Source organism: Tiliqua scincoides, chromosome 3 (genome assembly GCF_035046505.1).
Source record: "Tiliqua scincoides isolate rTilSci1 chromosome 3, rTilSci1.hap2, whole genome shotgun sequence".
Lineage (NCBI taxonomy): Eukaryota > Metazoa > Chordata > Lepidosauria > Squamata > Scincidae > Tiliqua > Tiliqua scincoides.
Genome location: NC_089823.1, coordinates 241,051,858 through 241,072,295, shown reverse-complemented (window position 1 = coordinate 241,072,295; position 20,438 = coordinate 241,051,858). Strand labels below are relative to the sequence as shown.

Sequence of the window (20,438 nt, the reverse complement as noted above, 5' to 3'; positions counted from 1 at the left end):
CCAGTGGTCATCTGGCACCCTCCAGCTGTTTCCAAAGGCATTTGTGTCGCCCACCACCTCTCCAGTCGGGGTGGTGAAGTCGTCCCTCGGGTCGCCCGTGTAGGTCCCGCACAGGCCGCACACCCTTCCTCGGTGGCTCTCGGTGACGCTGACCAGAAGGTCCTGGTCTCCATCGAACCGAATCCGCACTCCCAGGTCCGTGGCGAGGTGCACGTGAGAGCCAATCAACTGAATGGTTGCACCCGGGAGGGACAGTACGGGAGGTCTGGCCAAGACGCCGTTAATCTGGACAGGAGAAAAGGAGGGAACTCCAGGTGACCCTCGGCCGAAAAGAACACCTGGCCGCTTTGCTGCGCGAGGGAAGAGGCCTGCGGGTCTTGGAGGGCTCGCTCTGCTTCAAGGGAGTGTCACCAAACTTGAGCATGCTCAACGGAAACCAGTGCCGATTCTGCCTGAATATTCCCCTGCGGCCCTTCTGCTGCTGACTCCTCTGTGCTGCATTTTAGGCTACGCGCTCCTTGCGGCAAGGACCACCCCTCTTGTTCTTCGTAAAGCTCCACCCTCAGATGGAGGTGGGATGTGTCTCTCTGCCTGATCTCTTCCTTCTAATCACCAATATCATCGCACTTCTTCTGCAGCTCTGGGGGATCGTGAAGCAGGAGCAGCAGGGCCAAGCCTGCTCTAGCCTGCCTGTGGCTGCAGAGCCCCTCACACCCAGGTCCCGGCGCGGCCCTGTCAGACACATCCGTGTCTTCACCCCCAGACGGCTGAAGAGGGGCCGAGAGGGAGTGGCTTGCCAAGGCTACGCAGCAGAGGTGAGCTCTGTAAGTCAGAGGGCCTGGTTCTCTGTTCAGGCTCTTGCAGCCCACTCCTATCACCCCCTCCTCACTCCCGTGTGTGCCTTTCCTTGGGGGACAGCCTGTGGACTGGGCTGCTCCAGAGGCTGAGCTGCTGCAAGTCTGAGTGGACGTGGAAAGAGGGATCACTGCTGCCACCAGTACCACCCCCCTCTCGGCCCCAGTCCACCTTCCTCCCTACCCTGTTCCCCACCCTGTGCCTGCCCAGTTCTGCCCACTCAGCACTTGAGGCGGCGGCCCTGCATGCTTTGCGATGGCCGTAGAGGACCCGGCACCGCCAGCAGCGCAAGTCCCACCTGGGATCGACCCATTAGCCAAGCCGGCTCCAGCCAGCCGAGCCACAGACTTACGTAGACGGCCCTGCCCTTCCGCAGCGCAATGTGCAGGCCCTGCAGGGTGACGGCGACTGAGTTGAGGGCTGTCCAGAGAGGGCTGCCTCGGTGCTCGTTGCGGGCCGTGATGCTGAAGGGGGCGGAGCTGTGGTTGCAGGCCTGCACCAGGGTGTAGTTGCAGGCCCCCTGGAAGTGGTGCAGCCGCCCGTCGAAGGTGGAGTAGTGGGGGTCGCCGTAGACGTGGCACGTGGCCGTCCTGGCTGGGTAGCAGCCCCTGAGGCCTTCCTGGACCCTGCAGACCTCTTCGGGGCTGCAGGACAGGGCCACGCACTCCATTGCGCCATTGCCGCCACACTTGCAGCTCTGGGAGCAGTCCTCCGTCACAAAGCTCTCCCCTTGCTGCAGAGAAGAAGAGACGCGTGTCAGGACAAAGAACACCCACCCCGAGGACCAGCGTGTGCTGCGGTTTGGCCCCCAGTGCAGGGAGGGGGAGGGCATGGAGAGCTTGGACCAGATTCTGGAGCACAGAGATCCTCAGGAGGCAAATCCCCGCCAGGCAGCAGATCTGACCCTCATGGCAGTCTCGGAGCAGAGCGCCTTCCCTTGGAGGAGGAGCAGAACCAACGCTAGGGGGAGGAGGGGAGGGGGGCTGTCCCCAAGGCTCCTTTGCCACTCACGAGATAGTACTGGCCGGCGTGCACACAGCCACAGCTGGAAGCAGCCACGCAGTCTCGGCCACTGAGCACCAATCCAGCGTCGCAGGCGCAGTCCTCAACACAGGGTTGACTGCAGTTCTCGGGGGCCTGTTGCTGGAGGCAGGTGGCGGGGCACGCCGTGGCGCAAGGCTCGTAGTGCGCGTTCGGAGGGCACGGGAGAGCTGTAGGGGGACGGAGTGGTTAAAGGGAACGGGCTGTCTGCACGCGCTCAGAGGCATTCACTGCAGACGTTCCAACCCACTTATCAACTGGCTGTCGAACACAGCGGGGGACAGAGGGAGGGCAGAGCCACACGCCCCACCAAGACGCCAGACATTCTGCTGACTGAGACACCGCAAGGAAGAGGAAGGGAAACGTCTCTCCCTGGGGAAAGAGGGCGGGAAAGACCGTCCCTAAGAGCTGAGCACCCCGAAGAGCTCCTGGCTACAGAGCTGAGTCAGCAGCCACATGGACCATTGCAGGACAGTGTCCCTCCCCGAGGATCAGTGACTGCGCAATGCGCTTGAACAGCCCACTGCAGGGACGGAGGGGGCCTCTGAAGAGGGACCCCTTCCCAGCGGTGGTCTGGGAAAGAGGCCAGGTCTGGACGGAAACCAAGCGAAAAGGGGATTGCATCATCAGAAGGAAGCCTCAGGAGGGAGCAAACTGGCAGGGTGCCCCGGCCATCCCAGAACACACGTGACGTCACTCGGACGGGGGCAACAGGAGGAATCTGCCTGCAGCACCGGCACTCACGGCAGAAAGTGGAGTTCCTCCAGCGGGGCAGGTTCACGCCGACTCCCTGGCAGGCGTCGGCGTAACTCTCCAGAGCGCTGCACAAGAGCTGCAGGCTACTGGCACACACGTCGAAGACGCAGCTCTCAAAGAAGCCCGTGGGGCTGATGGCGGAGTGACAGGCCTCAAAGGGCCCCTGCTTGCTGGTCAGCAGCCCACACAAGGCCTCCGTCTCAGGCAGGCAGGGGGGTGGCGGTGGCACGGTGGCTCCCGGACCCCCACAGGAGTCTTCGTCGTGCTCTGCGCCAGGCACTTGCCAGCTCTGGCCCAGCTGGGTGGAGGTCTGGGCTTGCTGGCCGTCGGGCATCATGGAGTCGTCCTGCCGGCGGCCGTCAAAGTTCCCGCACAGGCCGCAGGTCCGGTTGAAGTAGGTGACGGGCAGCCGGATTTCCACCGAGTGGTCGGCGTCGTAGGAGACCCTCAGCCGGAAGTCCGTCTCCAGGGCCACGTATCGCCCGCTCCTGCTCACGGTCACGGCGCCGTTGAGCCTCACCACTGGAAGGGTGGCCCAGACTTTATTGACCTAGGAAAACGCAGTGCCACAGGGCCGAGGGTGAGCTCAGGCCGCCAGGCTGGCAGGATTCTCGGAGACGGAAAGGATCCTGCCGCCAAAGGGAGGGCCCAGGCCCTCCCGCCAAAGAGACCCGGCACTTGGGATGGCCGGGCTGTTATCCCGCAAAGCTCCCAGGCATCCGGAGCGAGACCAGGGTCTAGGCGGAAGGAGGGAGGGGGGCACACCGTGCTGGGGGAGTCGCAGCCTTCCAGCCAACGGCTGCATGACGCTGGCGGGCGGGCGACCTTGCACCCGGCCCCAGCACCTCCTGGGAGCAGGACTGCCGCTTACCAGCACTCGGCTGGGGGAGTTCTTCAGGATTTCGATCTGCTGCCCGTACACCTCCACCAGGACCCTCTGGATGTAGGACACGGAGGGGTTTCCGCGGTGCTCGTTTTTGGCCTCGATGTTGAAGGAGGGCAGCCCCGTGGCGTTGGCGCACACCTTGGCCAGCGTGTAGGTGCAGATGCCCATGAAGTGGTGAGTCACGCCGTCAAAGGTGTAGTAATGGGGGTCTCCGTAGGCTTGGCAGACCCCGTAGGTGTGCGCGAGGCACTGCCGGACACCGCTCTGAACCCCGCAGTAGTAGCCCTCGGGGCAGGAAGCGCTGGAGCAGCTCAGCTGGCCGCCCCGACTGGGGCACGTGCACTTGGAGGAGCAGGTGTCATCGGCCCAGAACTCGGCCCCCACCGGGTAGTGCCGGCCCTCGTGCCAGCACCCGCACTGCCCACTGGGCACGCAGGTGCCGTCGTAGAGGAGGAACCCGCTGTCGCAGAGGCACGCTTCCGCGCAGGGCAGGCCGCAGGCGGCAGGAGCTGCCGGGTCCACGCAGGTGGGGGGGCAGGCGGTGGCACAAGCCTCGTAGTGGCTGTTGGGTGGGCAGGACACGGCTGCAGGAAGCAAGCGCAGTTCCGTCAGCTCTCAGCAGCGCAGACCCCGGGCGGACTCCCAAGTCAAAGAGGACGGGAGTCCTTCACCCGCAGAGAATCAGGGCCGCTTCGCACAGGACCGCTCCTAAGCGCACACCCCGGTCGCCGCTGTGCACCCAAACAGCGCCAAACCAACAGCGGGGTCTTCCGGGAGCCTGATCGGCCGCAGCTCTCGCCCCGGCCAACCCGAGCGTGCTCCCGCCAAGCGCGGAGAAGGGCCTCCGGACTTACGACAGAAGGTGGCGTTCCTCCAGGACTCCACGCGGACCCCCAGAGCCTGACACGCGTCTGCATAGGCCTGCAAGCTCCTGCAGAGGGCGCCGGGGTCCAGGTGCAGCGCGCACTGGTCGTAGAGGCAGCTGGCAAAGTGCCCGGCCGGGCCAAAGGCGCCGTGGCAGTGCCGAAAGGGTCCCGTCACATCCGTGATGAGGCCACAGAAGCTGCTGCTCTGGGCCACTTCCTTCTCCGCCTCCGTGCAGGTCGGCTCCGACCCTGAAGAGCAACTGAGAGACAAGAGCGCCACGCTGACTGGGGCCCAGCGCTTCGCATTTTGGGGAGAACGCGTGGGGAAGCTACAAACCTGGTGCTGTTTGAGACCTGCCAGCTGACGCCCAGGCTTGCGGAGTCCGGCTCAAGCCCCCCGCTGGGGTTCTGGAAGTCATCCGCGGGGTTCCCGTTGTAGTTTCCGCACAGCCCGCACACCTGGGCGCGGTACGCACTTGGGAGCGTCAGTTCCACTTGATGGTCTCCGTCAAACTTGACTCTCAGCCCAAAGTCCGTGGAGACCACTCTGTAGAAGCCACTGGACCGGACCTCCACACCCGGTGCCGGTGAGGCGGGGACCGTAACCTCCGCCCCGTTGACCTAGAGACGGGTTTACAGGCGTTCACGGACCGCCGTGTGTTCTGCCTGCCCCACCCCGCCGCAGGCTCCTGGTTCCTGCCCCACCGACACATACCTTGACGACTCCCCCCTTCCCCAGCGTGATCTGGACGCCGGAGACATCGACGTCCACGCTCTGGACGTAGGACACCTGCGTGTTGCCCCCCCTGTGCTCGTTGGTGGCTTCCACGTTGAAGAAGGGCAGGGAGCTGTTCTGGCTGCACAGCCGCGAAAGAGTGTAGGTGCAGTTCCCCATGAAGTGGTGGGTGTGCTTGTCAAAGGTGTAGTAATGCGGGTCTCCGGACACCAGGCAGGACTCTGTGAGTGAGTGAGAGAGAGGGGTCAGAAGCAGGCTCTGGTCCCACGCTGGACACACCCCTTCCTCAGGTCAACCTGAGGAATCCGTTCCCTCTGGGGCCCTCGGTCCCAGGGTCTCCCCCCAGCCCGTGTCTTACGACGGGCACTAGAACAAGCTCCGCCAGCGAACGCCGGAAGGGGAAAGCTGCAGTGTAGGAACGGGCACCTAAGGACAGCTGAGGAGATCTCCAACTCACCTGAGCTGGGCAGGGCTGGAGTGTTCACAGGGGTGGTGGTTGGTTCTGCAGCAAGAGAGAAGCGCAGTTATCCTCTCGCCTGGGCTCCTTCCACGCCCTACCCTGGTCGCTCGGAGTAAGCAATGAAATCAGCGCCTTTGGAGATCAAAGTGCTGAACAAACTCACCTGGATGCGGAGGGGCTGGAGTGGTGGTTGGTTCTGCAGCAAGAGAGAGAATTGCATTTACTCTTCGTGCTTTAGGCTCAGTAGCTGCCCAGAATGCGGGGAAGGCTCTTCTTGGCAACGGAACTTCCCAGGTGACCATACGGGTCTCAAGGGACCATAGCGAAGGAGGTTGCTGCCCGGGACCCCTCAGTGTGGTGCTGAGGGATACCAGAAGCCGAGGCAGAAGAGGCCCAGGTCCCCCCACCACTTTGGACAACCAGCCTCTGTGCTTCCAGCCAGACGCCAGGACTGAACACGTTGCAGAGGCTGCCCCAAGTAGGGCATGTTTGAGCAGAGACATGTGCCCAGTTTCGAGTTCCATGTGGCTCTCCTGCTGCCACCCCACTGCACCTAGGAACAGCCCCATGGAGCAGTGGTGCCTGGGGAGCCTCACCTGAGCAGTATCCGTCCACTACGGAGATATCGTCCACAGCCACGTCGCTGCGGTAGTCCTCTCCCCGCACACCTTCCAGGATGACCTAGGCCAAGGGAGGAATTATCTTGGTCAGAGGAATTCCTCTGGCTGCTGGCCAGGCCTGAGCTCCCGCCGCCAAGTCCTGGCTCCCTTACCTGCACGCTTCCTTGGTGAGCCACGCTGACCTCCGCCTTCCACCACCGGTTGCCCTGGTTCCCACTGGCAGACCAGATCAGCTCAGGCGCCGCACTGCCGGAAGCCACGTACACACGCAGTGACATTGTGCGAGCCACGCCGTACATGTGATACCAGAAGCGGAAGCACTGGGGCTTGTGGGAGGAGCAGGTGGGGCTGACCAGGTGCGCCACGTCCCCTTCCTCGGCTCTGCTGCCGTCCAGGTAGATGAAATATCCGTCTGAAGCAGACAAGCAAGTTAAAGGCGGCTGGAGGAGGAAAGCACTTGGCTTCCCAAGGGCGGCCCAGCCACACCCCGCACTGCAGCAGGTGCGTTTAGGGACTGTCAGAGGGATCTGCAGCCACACCCAGGCTGTTTCCCCGCAGGGTCCTTCCTTGGAGCGTCCCGCCCACCCTCACCTCCTGTGGTGTGGTCAAAGGACGGCCCCGTGGTCGGCGAGGGTGTCGGGCCTTTGTGACGGGTCCAGTCGGTGCTGTCGGAGGAGGACTGCCTCCAGGAGCAGAGGTCGGTGTCGAAGGAGCAGGAGAGGTCGCACGGAGATGGGGCACCTGGTGGAGCAGCAGGGAGGCCCACGTCAGAGGCGGCAGGCCAGCGAAGCGACCAATGTGTGGGGCCATTGATTGTTGGGTGGAGGCAAATGGGTTGAGGCGCCTTAACCTGGCAGTTCTGGGCAAGCAGCAAATGTAATGCCTCTGGAGATGTCAGTGCTTAGCAAACTCACCTGAACTGGGTGGGGCTGGATTGTTCACAGCGGTGGTGGTTGGTGCTGCAGCAAGAGAGAGAATCCCATTACTTTTTCATCTTGACTCCTTTCACCCTGCTGCCCTACACTGTCAGAGGGGCTTCCTTATGCATCCCCTTAATACCCCAAGGCACGTGGGTCAGAGCTAGATCAGCAAGTGCCGATCCCACTAAGACCTGAAAGTGGAAATGACCGGCCCCAGGTTGGCCAGCGAGTTTCCTCTGCAGCATGTGGCTGGTGCTCTCCCCACTAGGCTCTGCTGCTTCTCCAGTGATCGCGGTCGGGAAGATCCCGAAGTGGACTGGAGGACAGAGAAAGGGTGACATGGGCAGGGCAATGTGAGAGGCCAATGTATGGGGCCAAAGAGTGCTGGGTGGCGGCAAGGGGGCTGAGGCGAGCAAAACGCAGGCAGTGGAAGTGCCAGGAAGAGCTGGCCGGGGTGAGCCTGACGTTTTCTTAGTTGTGAGCAGGAAAAAGGAAAGGTTGGATTCCAGTCATATTGTCGAGGGGAAGGACTTCGTTAGCAGATGAGTATGGTGAGCCAGGAGGGGAAGAAGAGTCCCAGACAAAGCCAAGGCTTGCTGCCGGTTCCCTGGGGCGAATGGCAGCACTGTCAGGACAAGCAGAGCCTGTGCGGAGAGGAGGGCCTCAGAGGAAGCCGGGGCACAGCCGTGGATCATCCCTGTGGAAACGGCAGGCAGCTGGAGCTGCGGAATGGTTGCCAGCAGAGAGTGTGGAGCAGAAGGAAAGGGCGCCTGGCTCTCCTTACTTGTTCCTGGGAGGGCTGTTGGCTCCGCTGATGCTGTCGGTGGGGATGTGGCACTGGATGTACCTGGTGGAGTAAAGACAAGCATTGTTTGCATGTGGGCAGAGGAGGAGGGAGGCTGTCTTCCAAATTGGCACCCCCAGAAATCTCTGACCTGGAGCACCCACTTGGGATACTGGTAATAAGGCCGTGCCAGGCCTTTGGCTTCTCTCAGCCAGGATGCGGCAGAGGGGCCTTGAGGTCCAGGCCCGGTGAATTTAAAACAATGTAAAAGCAGCACTGTTGCCAGTAATCAGCTGCACCTGCGTTCGGTGGGAGCCACGTGACTTGGGGAGATGTACGCTGAGTCACTTAGGCAATGGTCGAGTCTTGCAATTCCCCACTCGGCAGCCAATCAGGGTTGGTCACAAGACTGTCACAAGACTATGAGGTCGCCCTACTCTGATTGGCTGGCCCCAGTATATAAGGGGGCGAGAGCACACCAAACGTGGGTTGATCGTGGTGGATGTTCTAGGTGACTGGTTTGTTCTGTGACTCGGACTGCTTATCAGGACTGTGCCTTGCTGTACCCCTGACAGTGGCATGCGTGGGAGCTTGGCCTGTGCCCTACAGCCCTCACTAAGGCCTTGCTTGTTTTTCGTTTTATTGGCCACCACGAGCCCAACCAGTTTCACCCACCGCAAACGGTATCCTTCCTCCAGTCGCCGAGGTCTTCGCCACGGAGTTCGCACGCTGCCGCATAGGCTTCCAAACTTTTGCAGAACTGCCCAGTGTCTCCACCCGTGGCACACTGGTCGTACACACAACTCTCAAAGTACAGTTGAGGGGGGATGCTCCAGTGGCAGACCTCGAAAGGCCCCTCTGTTGCCAGGATCACCCTGCAAAGGTCTTCAAAGCCCATCTCGTCATCTGGGTTGCAGGGTGGGGGTGGGATGATTGAGGGGTCACACCTGAAAGCCAGAAGCCACTTGAGAACCAGGGCACCTTTCACCTTGGGGTGCGCTGAGAATGACAGTCTTGGCTCTGTTGAGCTTGTTGACAGTGGAACAGAGTGAGCTGAATTGTCACACAGAGCAATACTAGGCGCAACAGGCCATTCTGAAGGCAAGCGTGAGTGGGCTTGTCTCTGTGGGCAGTGGGGTGGCCTTGCATTTTCATAGGCGGGGGCTGGAGCCTCTCCTCAGAGTACTTTCAGGTGTCCTCTGCATTTCCCTGCTAACTCATCACACAGTGCGTCTAAAAGGGTGGGACACTGAGCAGGTGACAGAACCCCTTGATCAGAAAAAGCCTCACCAGAAGTGAAGGCTTTGGCCAGGGACACGGAGAGCCACAGATGACACTCGGCCTTGGCCAGGAGGCGCCCTTCAGCACTTACGTCCAGTGGTCGTCTGGCACCCTCCAGCTGCTGCCAAACCGATTAGGGTCATGTCCCAGGATTCCGTCTGACTGCAGGAAATCATCCAACTGGCTCCCAGTGTAGGTGCCACACAGGCCACACAGGTGCCCCTTGTATCTTTCATCCACCTGGACAAGCAGCTCCTGGTCTCCATTGAACTTAGCCAGAAGGCCAAAGGGAGTGTGGATGACCACGTAAGGAGGCCTCTCCTCTACCCTAATCCCGAGGTGCAGCTCCACAGGGAGATCGACTTTTGCTTCATTCACCTTGAGAAAGGAGGCAATAATAACAGGAACTGACTCTGACTTGGAACCACAATTCCTGGATCAGACCAAGAAGTTGCTTGCTGCCCTCCAGCTCGCAGAAATTATCCCCTTGTTTGTCCCCAGCCCCTGGAGGTAGTGCCACTGGACATGGAGGGTCTGCACATGAGGAACTGCACATGACAGCCACTGATAGGCATCTATCTCCCTTGTCTTCCTATCCCCTTAAGCAAGAGAGCTATTCTGGAACAGATCACATTCACCTTTGAGTTTCCCAAGAACTCCCAGGGGCGGGTTGTATTTTTGTGCCCTTTAACTCTCAAACCTTGTCAGTCTCCAGAGGTGTTTGGGAGCATTCTTCCAGGACACCTTAAATGCAGTGGGGCATAGGGGGAACCCCTTTGACGTCTCCTGCAGTGGGGACTACTGGCAGGAACTCATCCTGCTTCTCTTTTGTTCCACCACTGCATCATTCAGTGATGATGCAGTGGTATTTCTTTGCTGGGTATTCACAGGGAGGGCACAAGTGGTCTTCAACCTCTTCAACCTTGACCAGCACTGAAGGGACATCTACAGACTGTTGGTGCATCTTTCCTGCAAGGTCCATTTTTGCTCCTTGTTGGAGTTGGTGCAACTGCGCCTGCTGTCCAGAGGGGCCAGGATGCTGTCCAGAAGGGGTCAAGCTATGGCCCAATGACTGTGACCTTTCTACCTGTTCTCTCTGTGATCCTTGTGGGGTGTGGCCCTAACCCTTTATCCTTTCTTTCTCCTCTGAGCACTTCCTCTTGTCCTCTGACCACCTACCTGTCAAGGTGGGCACACCAGGGCTCTGATGCCCAGGCCATCTTGAGCACAAGGCATGCAGGACGAGGCAGCTCCAGGGCCTTGCTATCTCTAAGTGTTAGCTGAACCTCTGATCCTAATCAGACGCTGTAAGAATACACTCAATGGAACTGTAAGTAAATAACTTCTTTTTGCAACTTTAACAAGCCATTGCCTCTTTGTCTTTTTTTTATTGATTAGCAGTCAACCGGGTGAGTGAGGTTCCCTGGAGTGATACCCAAAGGGGGGGGGGGTCTGCTGCTTAAGCTACTCTGCTCCCCCCCCCAAAGAGGAAACTATTTTTAATTTCCTCCAACAGGTTATGGGCCCAGGGACCCTGCAGTAAGAAACCCAGGGACTGCGTACTAAGAAGCCCAGGTACCCTTGAAGAATTTTTATTTTTTGATTTTTGGGATCTCTCCCCACTCACTTGTGTAAGGCTGAACTTGCTTGCTAAGTAAAAGATGGCAGAAGGAACAGATGTGGAAGGCTTAGCCATACAACCAATGGTCAGGCTGAACCCCAAAACTTTCCACAACTGGTATTGTAGAATAAAGGCAGAAATACAAATGTATGGAGCCTTAACTGCTCTAAACAAAGAGCGCCCAACTAGCGGAGAGGCTGCAATTGAAAAATGGGATCAGGCAGATGGGAAGGCTAAGTGCCTCATTCTCAGATCACTAACTGAGCTTCAGTTGCCTTACATGCGAGAGGCTAATACAGCAAAAGAAATGATTACAATCCTAACTGAAACCTATTCAAAAACAGGAATGAAAGACCAGTTCAGTTTGATTAATGATTTGTGTTGCCTCAGATTGGAAAGGAAAGAGGACTGTGATAAGTACTGTAGCAAGATGATCCAGCTTTTCCATGATCTTGCACTCACTGGCAAGGTTCTTTCAGAGGATCGACCTGTGGCATATCTTGTTGGATGCCTCAGCGAATCAGTTTTTGGGAGTTTTAAGTCAGCAATAAGTGGAAGAGAGAAAAGGGTGTATAAAGACATATTAGCAGAGCTGAGGGCAGAATGTACACCCTATAGGCAAGGAGACCTTGCTGAGAGTGGATCAAATTACAGGGCAGAGAGTAAACTGAACAAAGAACAGCTAAAATGCTACCAATGTGCTAAACAAGGCCATTTAGCTCGCTCTTGTTATTCAAAACAGCCAGGTGTAAAGGAGCACCTAAGCTTAGCCCAAGGCAGAGGAAAGAGTCAGAGAGAGAATCAGAAAAGGGGGGTTGGCAAACCCACTCACAGATTTACAAGCAACAGCTCAAACCAAAGAGAGAAACATGGTTGTTGCACGAAGGAGCAAAAATTAGAGAAACAAGCCTGGTTTGTAGATTCAGGATGCTTCTCCCACACATGTTCAAGCCAGAGTTTTTTCCAAGAATTGGACACCAGCATAGGAGGTCAGATTACTATAGCTGATGGAAAGAAAATTGAAATTCATGGAAAAGTAAAAGTAAAGCTGAATTGTGTGGCAAATGAACTGATAAATGAAGTCACAGAACATGAAGTTATATATACTTATATCGGGAGAATATATAAGTGGCAACATGCTTAGTGTATCAACATTAACCAAACATGGATACACAGTTAACTTCATGCAGGACAGCTGTACCATAACAAGAAAGAGTGATGGTTCTTTAATGGCTCAAGGCTTTGAGCAAGATGGAGTTTATTTTCTAGATTTGCACCATGAAGAACAGCTGATGTATGCCAAACAAACTTGTACCAATGATTGTCTGAACTTGTGGCACCGCAGGCTGGGACACAGGGACACAACTGCAGTCCTAGACTTGCAAAACAAGGACCTAGCAAAGGGAATAAAGGTAAAACACTGTGAAAACCATCCAGACAGGTGTGTATGCTGCATCTAAGCCAAGGCAGTCAGTCCATCCTTTCCAAAGAGGACTGAACAGTGCAGCTCCAAAGTCTTGGAAATTGTACACAGTGATTTAATTGGTCCAATGCCCAGTCCCTCACTAGGGAACTATAGATATGTGCTAACATTTGTGGATGATTTTTCGAGATATACAGTGCTTTATCTATTAAGAGAGAAGTGTGAAGTTCCTGAGATGCTCAGAAAATACCTAGCTATGGCGAAGAACAGATTTGGAAGGAATCCTGGTGCGTCACAGACGGACAATGGTGGTGAGTACAACTCACAGCACACAAAGTCACTTTTAGAAAGCCAAGGAATCAAACGTAAATTGACTGTCCCATACACTCCACAACAAAATGCCATTGCAGAACACAAAAACAAAAGCCTCTTGGAAATGGCTAGATGCATGCTAACTGATGCAGAGCTACCCACAAGTTTTTGGAATGAAGCAATAGTCACAGCCAACTATTTGCAAAACAGACTACCCACTAAGCGTGTTTTAGACAACAAAACCCCTTTTGAGTTGTGGCATGGCAGAGCACCAGACATGAAGCATCTTCATGTGTTTGGATGCAAAGTCTATACTTATGTTCCAAAGGAGAAAAGGTCCAAGCTAGATCTCAGAGCTGAAGAAGGTCTATTCATTCGATATGCTCCAGGAACAAAAGGTTACAAAGTTATGGACATGCACACCGGAAAGGTGACCACTAGGCATGGTCTGTACTTTGCTGAGAATGAGAGAGCTGACAAAGGTAAAAGGTTCATTGATGGTCTATCACAGACAGATGGGGAACTCATGTATGTACCAGTTTACCATAACAGCATACCAGGACCCTCATCGCCAGAGTCTGAGACCAGTGCAGCAGCAGAAGGGGAGACTGATGGAGAAGAGGAATTGTCAGAGCCAGAAGTTGCTGCAGGAGCAGACCAGGTTCCAGCAGAACCCAGACGTTCATCCCGAGAGAACAAAGGTGTACCACCTCCACGATTTGGACTGACCTACCTCGCAAGAATGCGAACCAGAATCCTGGGAAGAAGTGGAAGCAACGCCTGCAGATGAATAAAGTAAGTGGAAAAGAGCTGCACAAGAAGAGATGGATGCACTACACAAAAACAAAACATGGAAATTAACCAAGTTACCATCAAGTAAAAGGGCAATAGAATGCTAATAGGTCTTTAAGGCCAAAACAGATGCAAAGGGACAAATAGAGTGCTACAAAGCAAGATTAGTAGCCAAAGGTTACTCCCAGAAATATGGAGAAGATTTTGATGAGGTTTTTGCACCCGTAGTGAAACACACTACTATAAGACTGCTCCTGAGCATAGCTGCTTCAAGGAAAATGTGGGTACGCCATTTGGATGTTAAAACTGCATTTCTCCACGGAGAAATTAAAGAGGAGCTTTATATGAAACAACCACCAGCTTTCACAGACAGCAAGAAAGCTCACCTTGTATGCAAGCTTCAGAAGGGGCTGTATGGCTTAAAGCAATCGGCCAAAGCTTGGAATGAAAAATTGGACCAGATGTTAACACAACCACACAAGGTGCAGCAGACCAGTGTCTGTACACAAAACAAAAGGATGGAAAATGGACATATCTCTTGGTTTATGTAGATGACTTGCTATGTTTTTATGAGAGGGAACAAGACTACAGAGATTTACATAGTAAATCACCTGAACAAAGAGGTGGAAATTAAGGAACTAGGAGAAGTCACTTATTACCTGGGTATGCAAGTGGACAGAGAGGAAGACGGAAGTTTTCTTCTCAGCCAGAAAACAAAGATTTTGGACTTGTTGGAGTCACTAGGACTCAAAGATGCACACCCAACTGCTACACCAATGGAGACCAACTTTCTTAAACAAAAGGATGAAAGTGAACCTCTCCCAAACAATACACAATACAGAGAAGCAATAGGCCAGTTGCATTACCTGTCGAACACAACCAGGTCAGACATTGCTACTGCTGTAGGAATTTTGAGCAGGAAAACTAATTCTCCCACAAAATGGGACTGGCTTGGAGTTAAAAGGGTTGCAAGATACCTGAAAGGCACCCAAGACTTCAGACTGAAGTTACCAGCCAGTGAAAAGCCTAAATTAGTAGTCTATACTGACTCAGATTGGGGAGACGACAGAGCTGAACGAAAGTCAACCAGTGGACATTTGGCTCTGTATGGAAATGGAGCAATCAGCTGGGCAAGCAAGAAACAAACCTCTGTTGCTTTCTTCCACAGAGGCCGAGTACATATCTGCATCAGAAACATGCAGAGAAATAACGTGGCTTCAGAGCGCGATACCATAGTCTTTCGAGACTGAAGGTTGCCAACACAACTAAGTGATTTTGGCATAGATGAACAAAAGCCAATCCAAGTGTTTGAAGACAACCAGAGTTGTATCAGATTGGCACAGTCAGAAAGCTAAAATGCACGCACTAAGCACATAGATATCAGAAATCACTTTGTGCGTGACATGTTCAAGAAAGGAATTGTCAGGATGGACAACTGTCCAACCCAAGAAATGATAGCAGACATCTTGACTAAGCCACTAGCAAGAGATAAATTCCAGAGTCTACGAGAAAGTATGAATCTGCTAGATGACTCGTGCATCCGGAGTTGAGAAGGGTGTTGGAGTTGGCGCAACTCCGTCTGCTGTCCAGAGGGGGCAGGATGCTGTCCAGAAGGGGTCAAGCTATGGCCCAATGACTGTGACCTTTCTACCTGTTCTCTCTGTGATCCTTGTGGGGTGTGGCCCTAACTCTTTATCCTTCCCTTCTCTTCTGAGCACTTCCTCTTGTCCTCTGACCACCTACCTGTCAAGGTGGGCACACCAGGGCTCTGATGCCCAGGTCATCTTGAGCACATGGCATGCAGGGCGAGGCAGCTCTAGGGCTTTGCTATCTCTAAGTGTTAGCTGAACCTCTGATCCTAATCAGATGCTGTAAATATACACTCAATGGAACTGAAAGTAAATAACTTCCTTTTTTGCAACTTTAACAAGCCATTGCCCCTTTGGCTTTTTTATTGAACAGCAGTCAGCCGGGTGAGGGAGGTTCCCTTGGGTGATACCCAAAGGGGGGTCCACTGCTTAAGCTACTCTGCTTCCTCCCCAAAGAGGAAACTATTTTTAATTTCCTCCAACACTCCTGACCCTCCTCTCCACAGGCAGCGAGCAAGTCAAAATGCAAATTACAGGTTGCAGACGCGCTCAGCCAAATATTCTCTGGGCAAGGACCCTGTGCTTGGCTCCTGTGCACAGAAGGCATCTGGGGGGAGGGGTAGAGGAATCCCACTGCGCATGGCCACTATGGCTTCTCGGAACAATACTCACATACACCTCCTTGTTCTTCCTCAGAGCAATGTGCAGGTTTCTGAAGGAGATGGCCACTGAGTTCAGAGCTGTCCAGGCCGCACTCCAGCGACGTTCATTCCTAGTGGTCACAGAAAACTGTTCGGAGGAGTTGGTGCAGACCTTCACTGCTGTGTAATTGCAGCTACCCTGGAAATGGTACAGTCTCCCATCGAAAGTGACGTAGTGCGGGTCCCCGTAGATGTGGCAGGTGGCTGTGTCTGGTGTGTAGCAGCCCAGGACCCCGTTCTGCACCTTGCAAACTTGGCCCACTCGGCAAGTCTCTGTGTTGCAAAGCAGGCTGTTGTTTCCCACACAGCGACACTGGCCCTGGCAGTCTGCTTGCCAGAACGCCTCCCCTTTCTGTTGGAGACAAGCAGAGAGGTCAGCTCAGAACGGCTGGTGGTTGCCGCAATTGCAGCGCACTTGACACATTGCCCACAGGACTGGCCCAGGCATGGAAACAAACCTCATAATATTTGCCTTCCTGCAGGCAGCCACAGTCTGCCACCGAGACGCACTCCGCCCCGCTGAGAGCAAAGCCGGTGTTGCACTCACAGCCCTCTGCGCAGGGCTTGCTGCAGTTCCTTGGGGCCAGTGGGTTGGCACAAGTGGCTGGGCAGGCATTGGTGCACGTGTTGTAATGGCTGTTGGCAGGGCAAGGGAGTGCTGGAAGGGAAGCAAGAGCACTGTCACCTCATGTGGCAGTCCTGTACTGGAAACACCTGCACCGACTCTCAGACTCTCTGCGGAGACCTGGCAGGAAGGAACCTGTTTTGTGCTGACCCTGAGCAAAGACTCTTCAGCACACCCCACTCTCGGAGCAGCTGTGGGGAAGTTACTTGCCAAGTTGCAAAGTCTGCAGGGAATGAGACGTCAGTGTTGGATAACTAACGTTCCCCCTGCAATGCCATACCAGGAGGAAGGACCACAAAGAGTCTCAGTGTTGAGAAAAGGCCTCCACCTCTGGAACCTTTCAGCTGAGAAAAAGAGGAGCCTGAACTGTGCAGAGGTTGAGGCTCACACAGGGTGGAGGACAGAGAAGTGCTTCTTCCTCTCTTGTGACAGCAGAGAGAACTGGGCAGGCAGGAGGTGGAGGAGGGAGAAAGGACGTTCTTCACACAGCCTGGAATTATTCTCTGGAACTACTGTGAAGGAGCTGGCCCCCTGCCTCAGCCGGCATTCGAAGGGGATGAGGCAGATTCACGGAGGAGGAAGAGTGAACATCAGCCACCAGTCGCAACGGAAGCTGTGGTGCTCACGTGCGGGTCAGTGGCAGCCTGGCTGGAACACCAGTCCCAGTGGAGCTATGGAGGAGAGGGCTTTTCTCCCCTGCTTGCAGCATCCCAGAAGCATCTGGTTGGCCCCGTTGGAAACAGGAGGAAGATGAGATCAGTTGGTGGTCTGACTCAACAGGGATTCTTATCACGTAGGAGACCTGCTCGCAAACCAGCAAACCTGGTGACTGGGCCATCCACAAACCCTGGCAAAGCACGTGCCTCAGGGCCCAATCCTGAATAGTGTGCACTGGCTTACATCCGGCACACACTGTTGCAACCGTGCCATAAAGCACATTTGCGAGCCCCTAGCACTGGTGCAACACCAGTGCTCCGCTGCTTCACAGTCGCCCGAACTGCTGGGCAGAGGAGAGACAGGTGGGGCTGGGGTGGGAGGAGGCGTTCCAGGGCAGGAGGCAGGGGAGGGCTGGGAGGAGGTGTGTCGGGAGGAAGGGGCAGGGCGGGGGTGGGACTAGGGCTCAGCTGCACCAGATCCTGAGGTCTGAGATGGGCTACGCAGCCCATGATTCTCTGGCAGCCCAAGGGCTGCCCCATTGTGAGGCTGTTTTTCTTTCCCCGAGGAGCCACTGCTGGCTGCCCTGTTGCGCGCAGGATGACACGGCAGACACTCCAGTGCCACGGCAGTCCCAGCAGAACAGGCAGCTCAGGCTTGGGTGGTCACTGCTCAGCAACACACCCTCCACCCTCAGGGGGAAGGTCAGTGCCCATGTGCCAGCCTCAGCCAGGACAGGTGGGCAGCCAGAGAGTATACTGCAGTGTCTCCGGATGTGCACAAATGACACCACCACAACTGCTTGTGGACACGTCACTGCAGATAAGGCAACCACGGGGACAAGAGTCATGCTGTCGCTGGAGATGGAAGGTTCTGTTCCCTACACGAGCAAGATATCAGGGGAGCAAGGATAACTCATGGAAGGACATCTTAAGCATTCATCAACCATGTTGATTGTTCTCTTAAAAGCACCTGTCCAAAACAGTGGCTCCTTTCGATCCACAAGCACAATGTCAGACAGCTACTCACGGCAGAACGTGGAGTTCCTCCAGCGGGGCAGGTTCACGCCGACTCCCTGGCAGGCGTCGGCGTAACTCTCCAGAGCGCTGCACAAGAGCTGCAGGCTACCGGCACACACGTCGAAGACGCAGCTCTCAAAGAAGCCCGTGGGGCTGATGGCGGAGTGACAGGCCTCAAAGGGCCCCTGCTTGCTGGTCAGCAGCCCACACAAGGCCTCCGTCTCAGGCAGGCAGGGGGGTGGCGGTGGCACGGTGGCTCCCGGACCCCCACAGGAGTCTTCGTCGTGCTCTGCGCCAGGCACTTGCCAGCTCTGGCCCAGCTGGGTGGAGGTCTGGGCTTGCTGGCCGTCGGGCATCATGGAGTCGTCCTGCCGGCGGCCGTCAAAGTTCCCGCACAGGCCGCAGGTCCGGTTGAAGTAGGTGACGGGCAGCCGGATTTCCACCGAGTGGTCGGCGTCGTAGGAGACCCTCAGCCGGAAGTCCGTCTCCAGGGCCACGTATCGCCCGCTCCTGCTCACGGTCACGGCGCCGTTGAGCCTCACCACTGGAAGGGTGGCCCAGACTTTATTGACCTAGGAAAACGCAGTGCCACAGGGCCGAGGGTGAGCTCAGGCCGCCAGGCTGGCGGGACTCTCGGAGACGGAGAGGATCCTGCCGCCAAAGGGAGGGCCCAGGCCCTCCCGCCAAGGAGACCCGGCACTTAGGATGGCCGGGCTGTTATCCCGCAAAGCTCCCAGGCGTCTCGGAGGCGGCACCGCGTGCATCCGGAGCAAGACCAGGGTCTAGGCGGAAAGAGGGAGGGGGGCACACCGTGCTGGGGGAGTCGCAGCCTTCCAGCCAATGGCTGCATGACGTGGACGGGCGGGCGACCTCGCACCCGGCCCCAGCACCTCCTGGGAGCAGGACTGCCGCTTACCAGCACTCGGCTGGGGGAGTTCTTCAGGATTTCGATCTGCTGCCCGTACACCTCCACCAGGACCCTCTGGACGTAGGACACGGAGGGGTTTCCGCGGTGCTCGTTTTTGGCCTCGATGTTGAAGGAGGGCAGCCCCGTGGTGTTGGCGCACACCTTGGCCAGCGTGTAGGTGCAGATGCCCATGAAGTGGTGAGTCACGCCGTCAAAGGTGTAGTAATGGGGGTCTCCGTAGGCTTGGCAGACCCCGTAGGTGTGCGCGAGGCACTGCCGGACACCGCTCTGAACCCCGCAGTAGTAGCCCTCGGGGCAGGAAGCGCTGGAGCAGCTCAGCTGGCCGCCCCGACTGGGGCACGTGCACTTGGAGGAGCAGGTGTCATCGGCCCAGAACTCGGCCCCCACCGGGTAGTGCCGGCCCTCGTGCCAGCACCCGCACTGCCCACTGGGCACGCAGGTGCCGTCGTAGAGGAGGAACCCGCTGTCGCAGAGGCACGCTTCCGCGCAGGGCAGGCCGCAGGCGGCAGGAGCTGTCGGGTCCATGCAGGTGGGGGGGCAGGCGGTGGCACAAGCCTCGTAGTGGCTGTTGGGTGGGCAGGACACGGCTGCAGGAAGCAAACGCAGCTCCATCAGCTCTCAGCAGCGCAGACCCCGGGCGGACTCCCAAGTCAAAGAGGACGGGAGTCCTTCACCCGCAGAGAATCAGGGCCGCTTCGCACAGGACCGCTCCTAAGCGCGCACCCCGGTCGCCGCTGTGCACCCAAACAGCGCCAAACCAACAGCGGGGTCTTCCGGGAGCCTGATCGGCCGCAGCTCTCGCCCCAGCCAACCCGAGCGTGCTCCCGCCAAGCGCGGAGAAGGGCCTCCGGACTTACGACAGAAGGTGGCGTTCCTCCAGGACTCCACGCGGACCCCCAGAGCCTGACACGCGTCTGCATAGGCCTGCAAGCTCCTGCAGAGGGCGCCGGGGTCCAGGTGCAGCGCGCACTGGTCGTAGAGGCAGCTGGCAAAGTGCCCGGCCGGGCCAAAGGCGCCGTGGCAGTGCCGAAAGGGTCCCGTCACATCCGTGATGAGGCCACAGAAGCTGCTGCTCTGGGCCACTTCCTTCTCCGCCTCCGTGCAGGTCGGCTCCGACCCTGAAGAGCAACTGAGAGACAAGAGCGCCACGCTGACTGGGGCCCAGCGCTTCGCATTTTGGGGAGAACGCGTGGGGAAGCTACAAACCTGGTGCTGTTTGAGACCTGCCAGCTGACGCCCAGGCTTGCGGAGTCCGGCTCAAGCCCCCCGCTGGGGTTCTGGAAGTCGTCCGCGGGGTTCCCGTTGTAGTTTCCGCACAGCCCGCACACCTGGGCGCGGTACGCACTTGGGAGCGTCAGTTCCACTTGATGGTCTCCGTCAAACTTGACTCTCAGCCCAAAGTCCGTGGAGACCACTCTGTAGAAGCCACTGGACCGGACCTCCACACCCGGTGCCGGTGAGGCGGGGACCGTAACCTCCGCCCCGTTGACCTAGAGACGGGTTTACAGGCGTTCACGGACCGCCGTGTGTTCTGCCTGCCCCACCCCGCCGCAGGCTCCTGGTTCCTGC

At 56.9% G+C, this 20,438-nt stretch overlaps 1 protein-coding gene across 1 annotated transcript; it reads right to left on the bottom strand.

Annotated features, from left to right (window-relative positions):
- Nucleotides 1-1,075: 1,075 nt before the first annotated feature.
- On the bottom strand, nt 1,076-19,481 carry LOC136645360 (IgGFc-binding protein-like). The gene is made up of 19 exons (XM_066621586.1): nt 18,858-19,481; nt 18,556-18,723; nt 17,952-18,513; nt 16,102-16,301; nt 15,615-15,995; nt 9,297-9,583; nt 8,600-8,871; nt 7,135-7,179; nt 6,812-6,961; nt 6,373-6,632; nt 6,197-6,281; nt 5,598-5,642; nt 5,120-5,361; nt 4,742-5,025; nt 4,393-4,664; nt 3,524-4,122; nt 2,641-3,202; nt 1,867-2,066; nt 1,076-1,588 (listed from the first exon to the last, which is right to left on the bottom strand). The coding sequence occupies exons 1-19, from the start codon at nt 19,479-19,481 to the stop codon at nt 1,076-1,078; spliced, it is 5,751 nt and encodes a 1,916-aa protein (XP_066477683.1).
- Between the last annotated feature and the right edge of the window lie 957 nt (nt 19,482-20,438).